General features: G+C 38.7%; 1 protein-coding gene across 3 annotated transcripts in view; it reads left to right on the forward strand.

Moving 5' to 3' along the window:
* Positions 1-13,863, forward strand: part of LOC127652683 (interleukin-2 receptor subunit beta-like) — a 38,218-nt gene extending 24,355 nt beyond the window's left edge. For 2 of the 3 annotated variants that reach the window (XM_052138980.1, XM_052138981.1), the window contains 9 exons: positions 711-802; positions 942-1,053; positions 4,145-4,223; positions 4,334-4,421; positions 5,288-5,421; positions 5,569-5,794; positions 6,594-6,699; positions 8,227-8,311; positions 11,067-13,863. In XM_052138980.1, coding sequence (XP_051994940.1) covers positions 724-802; positions 942-1,053; positions 4,145-4,223; positions 4,334-4,421; positions 5,288-5,421; positions 5,569-5,794; positions 6,594-6,699; positions 8,227-8,311; positions 11,067-11,789 — 1,632 coding nt within the window. In that variant the 5' untranslated portion in view covers positions 711-723 and the 3' untranslated portion in view covers positions 11,790-13,863. Of the gene's footprint in view, positions 1-710; positions 803-941; positions 1,054-3,475; positions 3,759-4,144; positions 4,224-4,333; positions 4,422-5,287; positions 5,422-5,568; positions 5,795-6,593; positions 6,700-8,226; positions 8,312-11,066 lie in introns of those variants that run through there. The other variant, XM_052138983.1, reaches the window with a different exon arrangement.
* The last annotated feature ends 4,534 nt before the right edge of the window (positions 13,864-18,397 follow it).

Here is an 18,397-nt window from a genome sequence, read left to right on the forward strand (position 1 = left end):
CTGCTTTTGTTATTTTATGTAACATAAATGCAGAAGTTATAATCAAATCAGATGAAAACGTTAAATCGTGGTCCTGACTCTCTGTGGTCATTAAAAATACCAGGGCACTTGTCGTAAAGAGTAGGGGCGTAACCCTGGTGTCCTGGCCAAATTCCCCCCATTGGCCCTTGTCTATCATGGCCTCCTAATAATCTCCATCCCTGAATTGGCGACATCACTCTACTCTCCTCTCAATCAATAGCTGGTCTGTGGTGAGCGTACTGGCACGCTATGGCTCCCATCGCATCATCCAGGTGGATGCCGCATACTGGTGGTGGTTGAGGAGATTCACCCTATACTATGTAATGAGTGCCTAGAAATGCGCTATATAAATGTAAGGAATTATTATTATTATTATTATTATCAGTGAATTATCATAGTTCTTAAATACTGAGCTTGCCAGGCCCCTAACCACACACTTGTGCATGTTGTTAACTGTTGACCATGTTTCACATCCACTAGATATTGTTTATAGACAACAAATGAAGCTGACCACAGTTGTGTGCTTCCTTAAAGCCGAGCAGTCTGTGTATAAAAAGTAAAAATTTTAATTCAATATCATATCTTTTGTACTTCCAACCAAAAAGAAAATAACATCAGTTTTGGAACAATATAATTGTGAATAAATTATGACATTAAAAAATATATATACGTTTTATTTGTGTGTTCAGGATCCAAGTAGTGATGAGGCATTACTGCTATACCCCTCTCCTAATCTTCATTATACTTTATGGAACCGCTCAGTCCAATCACACACAAATGGGTAAGTGTTTTTATGCTTTTGTGTTGGCCAGTACCAAGCTTGTTTTACGCCCATTTCCTACAAGTAATGAAATACAAATGATTACTTAATTTATTTATCCTTTTAACGTTGATATGTCTTGTGATCTTACCAAAAATAGAAGGTCTGTCCTGCGTGAATGACTACTTGAGAAACATTTCCTGTGTGTGGAGGAATTCTACGGATTTCTCCGGCCAGCGATGTGAGCTTGAGGGGAACAGAAGCTTTGAGAGGTTTGTGTTTCTAAATCTCAAGACAAAGATTCTTAAAGCTGATGTGTGTAATTTTTTGGATGTTAAAAAACATTCTATTATCCCAGCTTAAAGGGATAGTTCACCCAAAAATGAAAATTCAGTAATTGTTTACTCACCCCTGTGTTTTTATAACCCTATATGGCTTTCTTTCTTTTTCTTAACACAAAGGGAGATGTGCTTAGTGATGTCATACAATGGCAGTTTATGATGACTACATCTTCAAGCTTCAAAAGAACGCAAAAATGTAGTTCGGAAGTCTAATAAATTATTCCATGAGACTAATGATTGTTATGAAAGTATACGATAAGGTTTGGTGAGAAACAACCCGAAATCGAATGTATTATTTAGTGAAAATGTTCATTGACTGTTGGTCTCCTGTCACCTTCGGCTTGCTCGTTGGGGTTCTAAATAAAATAATTATTTAATTATTTATTTTTATACACAATTTACAATCATATTTAATCAACCTGCACAATGACTTTATAGATATTACAATTTTATTTTCTGTTAATGCATGATTTTCTGTAAAACGATGTTTTTTGTGAAAAGCGCTTACAAATAAAAATAACTTTCATGCGTTCATGACAGGGCACGAGAGCAACCGTTCACGAAGCCCCCTCGTGACATTTGAGCATTCAAGCGAAAACTCTTTCTAAAAACAGATCAGCCACAGTGACAACAGAACACAACACATCTGCACACAAAACATAAAACAGAACTTACTAAACATGTCTGAAGTGTTTTGTAGTTGAAGAATAGATGCATTTCTATGCCCAGCCTTATTTGTTTGGAAGTTTGTTTGTTTATCTCAGTGGTTCTCAACCTTTTTTGAACAAACGCCCCCCTGACCTCTTCATGATCCTCTTAACGCCCCCCCCTAAAAAAAAAAACACTTCAGAAATACTATTACAGCCAAACAATTGCAACACTGATACCTGAAGCCTGAGTTTTTGGTAAAAAAAAAAAAAAACTGAAACAGAAGTTTCTTATTGTATAAACTACATGTAAAAGCCTCAAGTTGAGTAATATTGTGTTTGGAAAAAATGCAAAAACACATGGATTGTTTGAAAGGTATTTCAAATGTATTTAGAAATTCAAACAAATTCAGGCTCACACAATTTTTTTTAAGATGAACCAATCACGTGAACAATAACGTAACTAACCTAAATGGCCAATGAAAAAGCAGCGGTCGTTCAGCGCACTCAATTAGGCAATATATACTAGGCTTCAAATTTGAATAGCCTACAAACGGTCATTTCTACCACTCTGACAGCTGCGGCATTTGTTTTTAGGCGTTGCTATGGAGATCATTTGTCGGTAACTAGCCGAGTGGGTTATTAGCAACATTTAAATATGAATTCATTCATTTGCACAGACATAATTTTATTTTACATTCAAATGAACATTGTATGAGTTGTCAGAGGCTTAAACGTTGTGATGAATAACAGTGAGTAACGTAGGGTGACCACCTGGCTATTGCTCTGTTGCAGGTCAGCAGACCTGATTTTGCGGGACACGAGGGAGAGAACGTAAGTTAATATTAATATACTAGGTGAATAACTGCAAAAGACAAATAATATAAAATCAATATTTATATTATTATGACTTTATTATTACCATCGGCCAATTACACATTGCAGAGTAGAGATGCGCGGATCAGCTCTAACGTCACCCGAATCAGCTGTTAAAAACAAACTCACCATCACCAATGATTTTCTCCGATTAGATATCCGCACCTGATCATCACATTACAATTAAAATTCTCAGGGCCAGATGTACTAACGCTTTTGCGCCCACTTCAGGCGTATTTGTTTCGCAAAGTGCACATAAAACCATGGCGAGGTATGTACGAACGTGACGCACCGAGATGAAAGCGCAGATTGCCTGTCGCAATTTAAAATGGCAAAATGCGCTTTTCGTGTCATGCATATGCATTCATGGGATGGACAAGGGGAAAGTGGGAGTGTCACATAAATAGATGGGAGGGGAAGCGTAAACTGCGCCTAATTATGTATTCCGCGTTATGTACAGAAAAAGCCGGTGAAAGCGCGCCTCTATTTTGCGCTGAAAATTCTCCGCCTATTAAAAGCATTTGTAACTTAGGAAGCGGCTCTCCTGGCATATCCTCCTGGTGAAGTGGCAGCAGTAATCCGAGCAAGACGAAGACATAGGCTAAGGAGAAGAGCTGAAAAGATTTTTGCGCAGGCCGCCTGTTGAGTACCTCTGAGTAACGCCCCCCATTTGTGCCTGAGCGCCCCCCTCTCTGCTGCCTCGTTCACACCGCCCCCCCAACACTGTCCAAACGCCCCCTAGGGGGCGGTACCGCCCCCGTTGAGAAACGCTGGTTTAGCTATTTCACAGCAGACAGAGTTATCCGTGCGATGCTGAAAATAGAAAACAAGCCATCAGTAGAATGTACCATCGCTCTTCACTGTCTCCGCTATGTTTCTGTTTGATTTCTGAGAACTCATTTTTAGTGAGTTGTGATCTATTTTCACTATCACTGTGGAGGACCTGTTTTTAGATAAACAAACAAGTTTTCGCTTGAACATCCCAATGTTGCACGGGGGCTGCGTGAACTGTTACTCTCGTGCCCTGTCATGAATGCGCGCAGGAGATCAACGGTTTCTCCCTTTGTGTTAACAAAAAGAAAGAAAGTAATTTAGGGTTATCACAACACAGGTGTGAGTAAAAAATGACAGAATTTTCATTTCTGGGTGAACTGATCTTTGAATATGCATTCGGTAACATGTATAAGTAATAAGTCCGTTGATTTCCCTGAAAAGTGTAACACTTTGGCTCTGTGGCACTGTCAAAACATTGCTCTGTTTGTTTGACCAACCGATGAGTCAAACACAGCAAAATTGAGTTTGAGGATGGATAATCTGTTTGATTGACCAATAGAAGTATGCGGGGAGTGTTCAGGAAACGTGTTTGAAAACAACAGGTTTTTTTGTGATTTTCATTTGGTGACAGAAATGACAATCTTCAGGATTAATATTGAAAAATTGACCTACAAAATTTTAATCTTGAATTTGAATTCTGTTTATCATATTACATTTGTGTGTAGCATGCCAAAGTGTGAGCTGGTGCCAGTGAAAAATCATGCATATCTTGTGAGGAGCTGCACTTTAACCTTTGAAAAATGGGTAAGCAGAAAATACATTAATTTAAATACTTTTTACCTAAGTTGACATCTAGTATCCTCACTTTATCAACAATCTTTATCTTCTTCTCTACCTCTCTCTCTTTCTCACAGGACTTTTTCTTTCTCGATAAGATCTGTTTGAGTGTGGTTTGTAATGGATCTCTCATTACTAAAATGAATTATCATCCTGGCCGAAACAGTAAGTTGCTTTTTGACTCTGGGCCTTTAATTTTGACATGAACAATAAAGAGGCTGTATGGGATAGATTTACAGTCTCTTCAGTTACATCCACTGTTTAAAGCTCCTAGATCACATAAAATGTTTCAGTTTGATTTTTTGTCAACTGAAATGTCTTGGAAAGAATTTTTTCAATGTTTCGTGAGAGGAACGATCAAAAAACCCTTTGAACAACAGCACAACCTATTGAAGAGACTGTACATCTATCCCTCACAGCCTCATTTTCATTACCGTCAAAAATTATAGAATAAAATCCATTAGCATGTTGTGTTAATGTAACACATACAGAATTACTGAAAGTAGTTGTTCACCTTTAAATTCTTAAACATTTTTAATGTTAAAATACATTCTTCTATCCCAGCTTACTTATACCTCAACTATAAGGAAGCTTTTTGTCAGCTGATTTCCCCCAAAAAAGTGTAAAAACATTGTTCTGTTTGTTTGAGCATCCCAACCAGCTCGACATAACAACATTGGTTCAACCAATGGCATGAATTTGGGGGCGGGACAATCTGTTTGGCAGAACAATTGAAGATGGGGGGAATATTCAGAAAAGCTGTTTTGAAAACAATCTTTATTTTTGTAATACCGTCTGTCAACATTAGTGGTGTAGAAATTAGTACGTTTTTTTTGTGGATTTAATTATGAATATCTACATTTATTATATAAATTTTATTACATTTATTATTGTTGCTATGCAACAGGACTGAGGATGAGACTACATGTAATGTTAAGCCAGTTGCTTTTTGTTTTATAATTTTAACAAATTAGCATTTTTCATCTTGGTTTTTCTTTCTTTTTCTTTCTTTTTTTTTTGGGCATTGACAGTTAAGACGCACCCACCAGATATGCCATCTGTAAGAGGAAACAACATAACTTGGAGTAGAGGCATTCACTTTCCAAAAGATATTAAACATTATGAATTTGAGCTGCAGTTTAAAAAAGCACACACAAGCTGGGAGGTAACATGCATTTGTGTTTGTTTTAATTAATGGTGAAGTGTGTCATTTCTATGCCATTACTGTCACCAAATGAAATTGCAAAAATAATGACAACCAGCTTTCTTTAACAATGATTGTGGATTTGTGCATGCTCCTCCTGTGTTATAGATGGCAAAACCTCAGTTGGTGTCCCATGGAAGTTCTTTATTGCTAAACCAAAACAAACTAACTGTAGGAGAAGAGTACCAGGCCAGGGTGCGTGTGAAGCCTGTTGAACCAATAGATGAAGGTTACCTACAGGGGGAATGGAGCAACTGGAGCCCTGCCGTGTCCTGGAAGTCTGAGACTGGGAAGAAAGAAATACAACAACAGCCGTCAGTGGAAAGAACGGCAGGTGGGCCTCCTGCCAAACACATAAAATAATGTTATGTGTTTGTGTCTTATATTATTATTATGATCCTCTTCTATATAACTGTCTTTTGAATTTATATTTATGAAGATTTACAACTATATAATTGTTTTTTCAAATGATATATTCTGAATTATCACAATATATTTAGGATTTATAACTTTATATTCAGATTTACAATTATATATTCAGATTTATCACTATATTCTGAATTATCACAATGTATTCAGGATTTTTCAGCCATATTTTCAGATTTACATTTATACGTTCAGATTTATAACTAAATATTCAGATTTACAATTATATATTCAGATTTATAACCATATTTTCAGAATTATAACAATATATTTAGGATTTATATATATATATATATATAAATATATAGTGGTGGCGTAGTGTGGTGTGGCGTAGTGGCTAAAGCACAGGGCTGTTAATCAGAAGGTCACAGGTTCTAACCCCATGGCCACCACCATTGTGTCCTTGAGCAAGGCACTTAACTCCAGGTTGCTCCGGGGGGATTGTCCCTGTAATAAGTGTAACTGTAAGTCGCTTTGGATAAAAGCGTCTGCCAAATGCATAAATGTAAATGTAAATATCTATTATATATTCCAAATGCTCACAGTATATTCAGGAATTATAACTGTCAGAATATCAACTATATAACTATATTATTAGCATTATGATTTATTGTTTGGCTCCCCATGTTATACATATATATATAGAGAGAGAGAGAGAGAGAGAGAGATAGATTTGTACATGATAACAGTTTCCCTCCATTTTCCAGCTCTCCCCAGTGATAGCCACACCATTCTGATCGTTGGCTTCCATGTGTTACTTGTTCTCGCTGTCATTTCTTTGATTATCTACATGAAGGTCAAAAAAAGCATTCGGTGAGTACTGTATATTGTTTATTACCAAATTTTGGAAACAAGGTTGCAAAAATGCTAAAACAACTCCTTTCTACTTTTAGGTACCTTTCATTGAGTGTGTGTGTGTGTGTGTATTTGTGTGTATACGGAGTATATGTGTATGCTGGAACGGAGCCATTCCCTGTACAATTTGGGGTGCGACAGGGATGTCCTCTTGCTCCCACATTATTTAACATCTATTTTGTCGTAGTTCGTGAAGCCTTCAATGGGCTTCACGACCGGAGGAATTTGTATGTAATGTACCGGAGGAATTTCCATCTGGTACAGATACAATGGGAGGCTGATCGATGCATGGGTGCGGTCAAGGGATGGCTCCCTATTGCTCAACCATGTTATATATGACGATGATCTGGTAATTGCTGCTCACTCAGAGGAGGAGTTGGGGGTGCTGCTGCTGAACCTGGAGCTTGCCAATAAGAGGTGGGGCCTTACCGTCAGCCCCACCAAAACGAAGCACCTGCCTGGGTACTTTGTGCCATTGGACACTCCACCTCTACCCCCCAGCTTCCAATTGGTGATGTAGCAGTTGTGGAGAGTTTCTCATACCTGGGCAGTGTGCTCATGAGCAGCTCCGTTTTAGCAGTGGAGATCTCACTCTTTATCAGTCGAGACGCATTATCGTTTCATTGGTTGCGTAACGCTGCGTGAAAGCTACCTGGTCTGTCGCTCCGCACAAAGCTTCAGGTCTTCTCAGCCATGGTCATTCCCACCCTTCTCTATGCTTGCGAAACATGGACCCTGTTAATGGAATATCTTTGCCGGTTAGAAATATTTAGGCTGGCCTGCCAACGATTCATCCTGGGTTTAACCAGGCTGATCTGGACAAAGTCCCATCAGTGAGCTCCTCCGGCAGGCAAGGCTGCATTGGCTGGGCCATGTAGCCCGCATGCCCAGCCACAGCTTATGTTCAGCCGGATTGAGGGGGGCTTTATAGGGCGCAGCACAGGCTGGAGAGGAGATGGGTTATGTGGTACAGGAGGATGTGGAGCAGAGTGGACTTGCCGCTGACTGGTACCAACGGTGTCAAGATCGGCCTCTATGGAGGAGGCTCGTGCAGGATGTTACTGGGCAGTTGGAGGTAGTTGCCCTCCAACAACAATGGAGGGCGGAGGAGCGATGCTCACAACAATGAGCGCAGCACTAGATGTCTCAAGCACAGCAAGTTTTCACAGTAGGGGGCACAGGTGGTCCATCAGCCAGTCGTCTCAGTCAGTCGACCCATGGCATCTGGGTCTGCCCTGTGACCTCCTACCAGCAGGCTTTCGACACTTCACGTGGCCTCAAGGTGCACATAGACTGGGACAAGCGTCGTGGTAACGTCACCACCACTTAGTGGTTAATGGTAGTTGTTGTTGTTGAGTGTGTGTGTGTGTGTGTGTGTGTGTACTTAATGTATTTGTGTTTGTTTCTGCAATGGAGTAAGTGTTGATGCTGTTTGAATCAGTTACACCTATTAAACATAATTTGTTAAAATGCTTTTTTCTGCAGGTTTTTAAAACCAAAAAATCAACATGTTCCAGATCCCTCCAAATACTTTCAGCCTCTTCACACCATTCATGGCGGAAACTTCCGGGTAAGCTCTAGACACTAGTGTCTAGACACTAGTTAGACATTAGTTTCAATGTATTTGTGTGACTACCGGTAAATCTAAATGCTGAAACATACTCTAGGCAAGTATTTGAATGCAGATACGATTGCTTGGCCACCGCATTGCAAATGTGTTGTCCGGTTAAACGTGCTTAATGTGCATTCTTGCGTTACCATCACAGAATAAACCTCAGTACTCAAGGGGGCGATAGAGTTACCTTCGGATGTCTGTGCCATTAACTGGATGTGCAATTATTCAGTTAAGATTCTATAAATATATTGACTAACTTTCTCAGCAGTATTCTCTTCAAACTGTTACAGTACCATCACCATTACAGTAGTCGACCTTAAAGAGAAAACTCACTTTAGAAGTGGACAGTTCACACTAATCTCACTATAGCACCCCTTGTGACAATGTCAACCTACTTGCGTTGAGTTATGAATTGCGGTCTGAAACATTTCCGAATGTAACGACCTGTGAAATCGAGCTTGCGTTGCAAGATACGTCTGCGTGCATGTACTTGTGTAGAGTGTGTTTTAGCCCTAAATGTAAACATTTACTTAACTGTGTAAATGGGAAAATACTTTAAACTTCTATTGTTTTAATATAAGGCTCATTATACACTGCCTGGCCACACACACAACATTTTTTAGCTTTGATTACGGCACGCATTCGTCATGGCATTGTTTTGACAAACTTATGCAACGTCAGAACATTTATTTCTATCCAGAGTTGCATACATTTTTGGCCGAGATCTTGTATTGATGACGCTCTGTAAAGTCTTCTCCAGCACATCCCAAAGACATTTAATGGGGTTAAGGGTCAGGACTCTGACTGTGGTGGCCAATTCATGTGTGAAAATTATTCCTCATGCTCCCTGAACCACTCTTTCACAATTTGAGCCCAATAAATCTTGCCATTATTGTCCTGGAATATACCTCTGCCTTCAGGGAAGAAAAAAATCCATTGCTGGGATAACCTGGTCTTTCAGTACATTCAGTTAGTCAGCTGACTTCATTTTATTGCTACATAACGTTGCTGTGCCTAGACCTGACCAATTGAAGCAACGCCATTTTAGTGACCTCCGATTATGATCATTCAAGATTGTTTTCCGACCACATTTCTTCCGTGAAGCTGACGGTTCACCACTATCCTTCCAGGTTTTAATAATGCATTGGACAGTTCTTGACCCAATTCCAGTGTTTTCTTTGCTTGATGCAGGCCAATAATTTGCCCCTTTTGAAACACATTAACATATTTTTCATGACCATACATCCATACAAGTATACGTCTTCTGACATGGTTGTGTAAGAAATGAGAAGCTACACACTGCATCAGTTAGGGGTTAAGTATTGTTGCCAGCTGAATCATATTAATCACTGCAATAATGATCAAATCATAAGCTCTTAAAGGCTATGAGGTTGCAAAAAAGACATACTCTTTTTTTTGTATTATCATTTTATTATCTTTCCACTTATAATGTTAGTATAGTTTATTCATAATTTAGTCATATATAATAATTTTCCACCATGTCTCTGGCCCCCTGTCTGAAACGCTCTGTTTTAAGATGTCTAGCCCTTTAAGACTTCAATATAAATGCCCACTGTTGTGATTGTCTAACATCATGCAGCCCTTCCAATAGAGCCATATTTGAAACAATCCGAAGAACATTAATAAACTCCACAAAAACAGCAAGATTTATAAAACTACATTTCAGGATTAACATATAACCCACATTCAACACATTTCATCTGAATTTATTAAACTGTTCACTCAAGCAGCACCATAAACACACATCACCGAAAACGTATCAAAATGATCAAAGACATCCAACGAATGTATGTTTACAAAAGACCAACAATTAAAAATAGCATAGATGGGTGCAAAAATGGTCCAGGATACCTTCAAAACAGCACAACAGTAAGACATGAATCACAATGGGGTCTACATTTAAGGGTTATAACTTGACACCACGTTGTTTAAAAGTGGCACAAGATGTATGATAATGGTCAAAGCCATGCACAGTTATGTAGAAAAACATTTAAATCCAGACAGGCACATGAAGATGTCCTGTGTAAGTTCACTTTGGACAAATTTCCCATGACAGGCCCATCTCTCTCCTCTTCAACTGACTCTGAACACCAGTGGGTGGAGCCAAGGGTGCTATGACGGAAAAATAGGCATTGCATATGCAGATGTATTTGGTCCTTGTGATGTCACAAGTCCCATGAATTCCAAACGAGCCCTTTTTGCAGCTTGGTTTAAATAAATGCTCGTTTTCAATTAAGGAGGAAGTTTTAAGTTCTGAAACTTACAGTATGTTTTTATAGTACGATGACCGCTTATATGTTAAAACATCAAGAACAATTGTATTCATCATGTCATGACCCTTTAATTATCTGCTTAATTATAATTTAATTATCCAAATGGTGACTTTGGCCATGCAGTGTAATTACTATAGTGGAACCCTAACCGTACCCCAAAATTAAAACTTTTTGCTTTTTTAGAATATATATATTTATTTTATCCATAAATCGTTTGTCCAAATGGGGATATCCCAAATGTCAGATTTTGGACAGATTTGTCCCCAAACAACAGCTAGGTGCATGCATGCACACACACATATTTAGAGATGTGGCTGAAACCTGCACTTCTTGTAAATGCTTACGCATTACTTTCTTACATCTAACCAAAGCAAACACACACACATGCTCATATATTTCCTCTTGCCTGTCCACAGAAATGGCTGGGCGTACAGAATTCTGTTGGGCCGTTTCTTACTCCACAGTCATGTGATTATATCTCACCTGTCGAGGTCTCTGATATTTGGGATGTGTCCTTGATGGACACCAAATCTCAGATGTCTACAGCTACGCACCTTTACTCCAATCAGGTGGACTCTGGACTCGAGAACAGCGGTACCAGCCATGCATCATCGTCGGGTTTTGCAACCATGGGCTACTTCTACAGCAAATCCCATTCAGGATCCTTGTGTCTAGAAACCTGCCCCGTGTATTTCACTTACCACCCTGAGGAAGGTCCAAACCCTGCTCTCTCTTCGTCCAGCTCCTCATACGAACGTTTGCAAAGCCCAAGTCATCAACCTAAAGATCCACTGAATCCAGACTCTGGGTTTGACATGGCCGGGGAGGAGCATTATGAGGAAGACCAAGATGATGGAGTAATCAATGAAGAGGAGACCAATTTGACCAAAGGAAATCATTTGGTTTCCTTCATTATCTCATTGTCACAGAGTTCTTTGGGTTTAGTTTGCCCAGGAGAGAGTTTTCCTCCAATGCCCGTCATCAAACCCTGGCCTGAACTTGTGACTCCGCCTAGCTGTAGTTCCACCTCTAAGCCTGCAGAGAGCACTGTGGCCAGACCCTCCTCTATGATCGAGCCCTGTGGGAGTGGGTATCTGACCATGAAAGAGATGCAGGAATACAGCAACAAATCCATCTGATTGCAGGTCTTGTTGGGTCTCCGTCCATATACACCGTTTATGTGTATTAATTGATTGTAAATGTGCAAATTTGATACATTCCAACACCTTGCAAGCTATAACAGCTACATTAAAAGAGCTTTGAATGGTTAAGGCCACATTTGCACCAGTACGTTTTACATTTCCTAACATCATAGTTTTCTAAAACACGCGGTACTAGAGAGCATTTTCGAAAATATATATATTTGGAGGAGGATAACGCAGTTCTAGTGTGAATGAGAGGTATAAACCTTGCAAAATTAATGCGCTTTCAGCCAAAAATGTATTTGTGTGGGCATGGCCTAAGATTATTTTCTACATTGGCATTATAAGCTAGATTTTAAGTCTAAATGAAATCAAAATTGATTGTATGTATTACTTAATGCATTCCTCATTTTATTGTGCACATTTTAATTGGAGGTTTTATTTGCAAACATTTAATTTGCTCCGCCTCTGAGACGACTTTCCTCTTTAGATGATGTCACCAGACAGCGTGGGCTATTTGTTAAGTGGAACCAATAGCCAAATAGCTAATCAGGCATTTCCTAGTCTGCTAATGCAGGTAGTGCAGCCTTTCTAAAGAATTGCTGATAGTTAACACAGAAATTGAATGTCAGTAAAAGGTTTTTGTTTATGTAGTCTTACACTGACATCTAGCGGTGTGGATGCAGCATCGTTCAAACTGAATACTTTTCAGTTACCGAAAGTATTGTAGAAATTCACTGTTCACGGTCAGCCATGATTAACTGAATCCATGAGTGAAAGTGTCCAATAACAGGACGCTTACTGAGATTGAGTGAGTAATATTCGGCTGGTCACGTGATTCTAACATGTGGGGCAGCTGTGGCTCAGGTGGTAGAGCGGGTCAGCTGCTAATCACAGGGTTGGTGGTTCGATTCCCGGCCCACATGACTCCACATGCCGAAGTGTCCTTGGGCAAGACACTGAACCCCAAGTTGCTCCCAATGGTAGGCTAGCGCCTTGCATGGCAGCTCTGCCACCATTGGTGTATGAATGTGTGTGTGGATGGGTGATTGGGACACAGTGTAAAGCGCTTTGGTAACCTCTGAGGTTAGAAAAAGCGCTATATAAGTGCAGACCATTTACCATTTAACATGGGGGACCCTCTCCATGTAAAATAACATGCTTAACATGAGTGTTAAACATATGTTTTAAAATGACCATTCATGTCTTTAAGAGTTAAACTTTTTAATGAGGAAAAAAAACACTGAGTGCACCTTTAATTTCCACATAAAAAAGTCACAGTTAATAGTTGCAGTTAATAATCAGTCAGGCTGCTCTGAAGCGTGAACTTGACCTTAAGCCTACATGTCCTAGCCACCATCTGGTTTTCATCATTTCCACAATCAACTGCAAACTTGCATTCAGGTCTGACTCCATTCTCATTTTTACTTTTCAACGTTTCAATTTGCCATTTCATGTTGACTCACTTTAGCTTTAACACAGTGGAAAGCAGCAAGCTTGTGATGTAACACCATGTGTCCAAGACATCTTTAATTATTTTAACTATTATTGATTGTATCTTGTAGAACTTTATTGACTTGTTAAATATATTGCCACCACTAACCTTTTATATTATGTTATAACTGATTGAAATGATTAAGTTCTTGCTTTTTTTTTTTATTGCTGCTATTGTTATTTCATCTATAAAGTTGCTGAATGTTATGAACATGGGATAAATGCTGCTTATTATATGTAAATAACAGTTTTCAATAAGGGGGGAAATTCATGAATGCATGTTTAATCTAAACCTCTCAACAGCACTCCTAAATATTTCTACCATATTTTGATATTCACATCACAAGATTCAAAGGATTTAAGTTTTATTATTTGAACAATTGAACAGAAAAGAAACAAATGTAAAATTCATTCATGCAATGCTCTGATATCTGCATTTTTTTTTGTTTTTGTTTTTTGTATAAACAACACAATTATTTGAAATGTTTTTTTTTTTTTATGTTACAGTTCTCTTTTAATTGAAATATACATTTTCTGTTGTTAATCTTGTTTACAGTTCAGATTGAAATATAAACAACACCCCAAAAATATGACAAGTGTACATGCCATGTTGTTTACAAAAGAGGCTTGAGTGTGCATGTGTTGAATGAGTGGAGTTATTGCAGGTAGTATGTGGTCTGACATTTATTGTCAGCGGCTTGTGTAACCAGATAAGTCAAGCGTATCTCCTGTGAGGCCTCTTAAATAAACCTAGAAAACTTCAACAGGGCAATGTCTTCTGAAAGAATGTGGAAAACCAATGGACAGGTAGGCAGACATAGCCTACTTTTTTATTTGAATGAGACGTTATCATCGTCACAGCATTACTAATTTAATCACATAACATTTTCAATTATTAATCCTGACCAACCATATATAATTAGAAAGCTCTAATGCTCAAGGTCTACAGCATCGATAAGACCTCTTTTTTACGACAGAAATGCTACACCGCTAAATCTCACGCACTGTTACCAGAGATTATTTAGCAGAGATGGGTCACTTCTATTTAAATTAATGGGAGGAATTGGAACGCTCATTCAAGCAGCTCTGAGCGCCATAGGTCAACAGATGTAGAAAGGAAGACCCGCCTTACAGTTAAACGCGCCAATCACCTTTTAGATACAGACATCACCTGTCGAGCATCTTTAGAACGCGCATGCGCATTAGCTATACAAGCTGAGAGAATTGCGTATCTTTAGCGTAATATGTGATAAAGAATCACAATTTTTAAATATGTTCTTTGATCGTAATCTTGACCAACTGTTTTTTACATTTTGGTCTTTCTCCATTCAAGTAGATAGGAGGCATGACAGGAAATAGCCTCCCGAAAGCGTTTTAAAGATGGCCGACAGTGGACTGACTTGCCATGTAAGACACATGTTAAAAATATATTCTCTGAAAACCCTAAATATATTGTGCAGTGTTGTTTCTAAAACAAAATAAAGCAAATTGATTTGTTTTAAGGATTTTTAGTTATGTTTATATAAATAATAATAATAATAATAATAATTCTCATCAAGAATAAGATTTTTACCCTAATAGCAAAGGTCTTACTAGAGAAAGAAAAAAAATGATCTGACATGGATTTTCAAAAATTAAATATATGATTGTGCCTGGTAACAGGTGCATGTAAAATGGCTAGAAATAGCTTTTTAGCTTAGCATAAAGCTAACAATTTACACAAGGTTTATTTCTATTTCTTCTGCTCCAAACTTACTTCTCTGTCTGCTCGTGTGACTTTAACACATCTTAAGAGAGTTTTTCACAGCTGTTCAAATGCACTTTGGATTGCATCATTTATATGGATAAATGTTTTCTAACTGAAGAGACTACATTTTAAATAAAACAAATGACATTAAAATGCAAAGTAATCTATTTAAGTAATTGAAATACATTTTGAATGTAACTATATTCTGATTACCAACTATTTAGTGGAATATAAGTCAAGTCAAGTCATTTTTATTTGTATAGCGCCTTTCACAACACACATCGTTTCAAAGCAGCTTTACAGAAGCTCAGGCATTAACAGACGATACAACTGTAATATCTATAATGTCTATGAATCATCATTGTGTAATTAGATAAAATACGATTGTAATCATGTTTAAAAATAAGTAATTAATAATAATTGTATTAATAACCCCAGTGAGCAAGCTGTAGGCGGCGACTGTGGCAAGGAACACAAAACTCCATAAGATGTTGATTAATGGAAAAAAAATAACCTTGGGAGAAACCAGACTCACTGTTACTAATATTTAGTATTTTTAATATGTACATGTAATCTGTACATGTACAAGATTTGAGAGTTACGCAGAGGGCTAACAATGAAATGTAACAATGAACATTTCCATCTGTTCCTCACAGAAAGTTGTTGAATGACGGACTACTTGTAGGGTACTTCTATGCTGCTTTTAGTGCTTTATGGAGCTTGACAGCTTATTGTCACTGTTTTCTTTTATTCTTGGATGCAGCATGCCTGAACATTCTGCTGAACAAATCGAGCTTGTGTCCCACTGGAAAAGGTGTTGGTAAATAATGACAGAATTTAAATTTTGGATGAAATATTACTATAATTTCTTAATTAAACCTTTCTTGAAAGGGCTTAATAGACCTCAAAAGAGAAAAGCTTTTATAATATATTTCTTTCCAGGAATGCATGCAAAGACAACAGCAGAGGAAAATCCTGGAAGGAAAATAAGAGAACAGATGGAGGGAATGTAACATAGGACAAAATAAACCTTTTGTCAATCAAAGGTCAATGACGGACCTTAATTTTCTTTCCATATGGGGAGAATGAGATGATTGCTATTACATAAGTACCAGGAATGTAACCGATGACCCAGACATACTAATTCAAAACAGATGAGAAAGTGGTTTTTGAGAAGGATGTGTGTACGGAACCACAAATGCACAAGCCCTTTTTTTATTGTTTTTTAACATAACATTATTCACTACGTGCAGTATAGGCCATCATTTGCCATTTTTCTCTTAGTACTAAAAATTATCCTAATTACTGATATTGCCTTAGATTATCTTGGAATAAGTTTTTTTTTTTTTTTTTGGACATGTATGATACCTAAAATGATGTGTCTTTTTGAGGAGACGTGTGCCATTACTTTTAAGTGATTGGAATTTTTTACCTGGCATATGATAAAACTGGTGAAAAGACTTACATTGGAGAAGAAACCCAAACCATATCTAGAGCCCAGAATATCATATCAATTTAGGGACGGTAAGAATCAACAAACATACCCTAGCAACATGCTGAAAATGATTCAGAACACCATACTGTAGTAACTGTACACCAATACCCTGGCAACCACCCACAACACCCATGTAAATGTTTAGTTTATTGCAAATTCTGCTCTCATCTTCATAAAGTTTTTCTCATGAAGCAATACATGTAGGTCAAGCAGTCTTTGGTTAGTTTGTGTATTTGTGTGTGTGGGTTGGGCCATAAAAGGGCATGGTGAAAATTAGTCTACTTTTATGGTTTGCAGATATTTTATCTGAAATTCCTCTGTGGGAGAGACAAGGTCTCCACAGACCATAGAGCAAAATCAGGGTTATTCACGTAACAAGCTGCAACATTATGACTTTTCAATGGGAGTTTCTATGTGGTTATTTATATGTTCTTAGAAATTAAATATACACACATTTGTGGAGTTACATTTTCTGCTAGACCGACCGAAACATTATGACCACCTGTCTAATATGCTGTTGGTCCTCTGTGTGCTGCCAAAAAAGCGCCGAGGCACGGACTCTACAAGACCCCAGAAGGTGTCCTGTAGTATCTGGCACCAAGACATTAGCAGCAGATCCTTCAAGTCCTGTAAGTTGTGAGGTGGAGCCGCTGTGGATCGGACTTGTTGGTCCAACACATCCCATAGATGCTCAATCAGATTGAGATTTGGTGAAATTGGAGTCCAGAGTAACATCTTGAACTCTTCAGCATGCTTCACAAACCATTCCTGAACAATGTGTGCAGTGTGGCAAGGCACATAATGCGGCTGAAAGAGGCTTCAGGGATTACCATTCCCATGAGGGGGTGTACCTGGTCTGCAACGATGTTTAGGTAGGTGCCACGTGTCAAACTGACATCCACATGAATGGACCTGGACCCAGGGTTTCCCAGCAGAACATTGCCCAAAGCATCACACTCCCTTCACCGGCTTGTCGTCTTCCCACAGTGCATCCTGCTGCCATCACTTCCCCTGGTTAACAACGCACACGTGCACGGCCGTCCACATGATGTAAACTCGGCGCCGACCTTCTTCTACCACTCCAAGTTCCAGTTCCAACGCTCACATGCACATTGTAGGCGCTTTCGACAGTGGACAGGGGTTATCATGGGCACCATTTGGTGACAAATGGCTCCCATAACCATCATTAACATTTTCTGTGACTTGTGCCACACCTTCGTTGTCCGCATTGTTGAGCCTTGGGTGCCCAACATCCTGTCGCTGGTTTGTGGTTTGTCTCTCATCGTACCACTGTCAGTAGCTACTCACCACTGCTGACTGGGAGAACCACACAAGCCTTGCCGCTCCAGAGATACTCTGACCCAGTTGTCTGGCCATAATAATTTGGCCCTTGTCAAACGTCACTCAGGTCTTTACTTCTGCCCATTTCTCCTGCATTCTACATGTTGACTATGAGAACTCATTATTCGCTTACCATCTAATCTACACAGACCTTGACATGTGGCCTTAATAGGAGATTATCAACATTATACGCCTCACCTGTGAGAGAGAATAATGTTTTGACAGATAGATAGATAGATAGATAGATAGATAGATAGATAGATAGATAGATAGATAGATAGATAGATAGATAGATAGATAGATAGACATTCATTATAGACAAGAGTAAAAGTGATTATAATTTACACAATTACACAAGAGAGAGAAAGAATTTGAAAGTCTGTCTTGACTGAGCGGCTCATTGTGTGTTTGGGAATGGGATGGAGGAAAGGGAGTGAGAGACTGAATAAGAATGAAAGAAAGGGAGGGAGAGTGAAAGAGGGAGGGAAAAATAAGCTGACGGAGGAATTTTCCTTTTTCTTTTACTCT

This window comes from Xyrauchen texanus, chromosome 12 (assembly GCF_025860055.1).
Source record: "Xyrauchen texanus isolate HMW12.3.18 chromosome 12, RBS_HiC_50CHRs, whole genome shotgun sequence".
NCBI lineage: Eukaryota > Metazoa > Chordata > Actinopteri > Cypriniformes > Catostomidae > Xyrauchen > Xyrauchen texanus.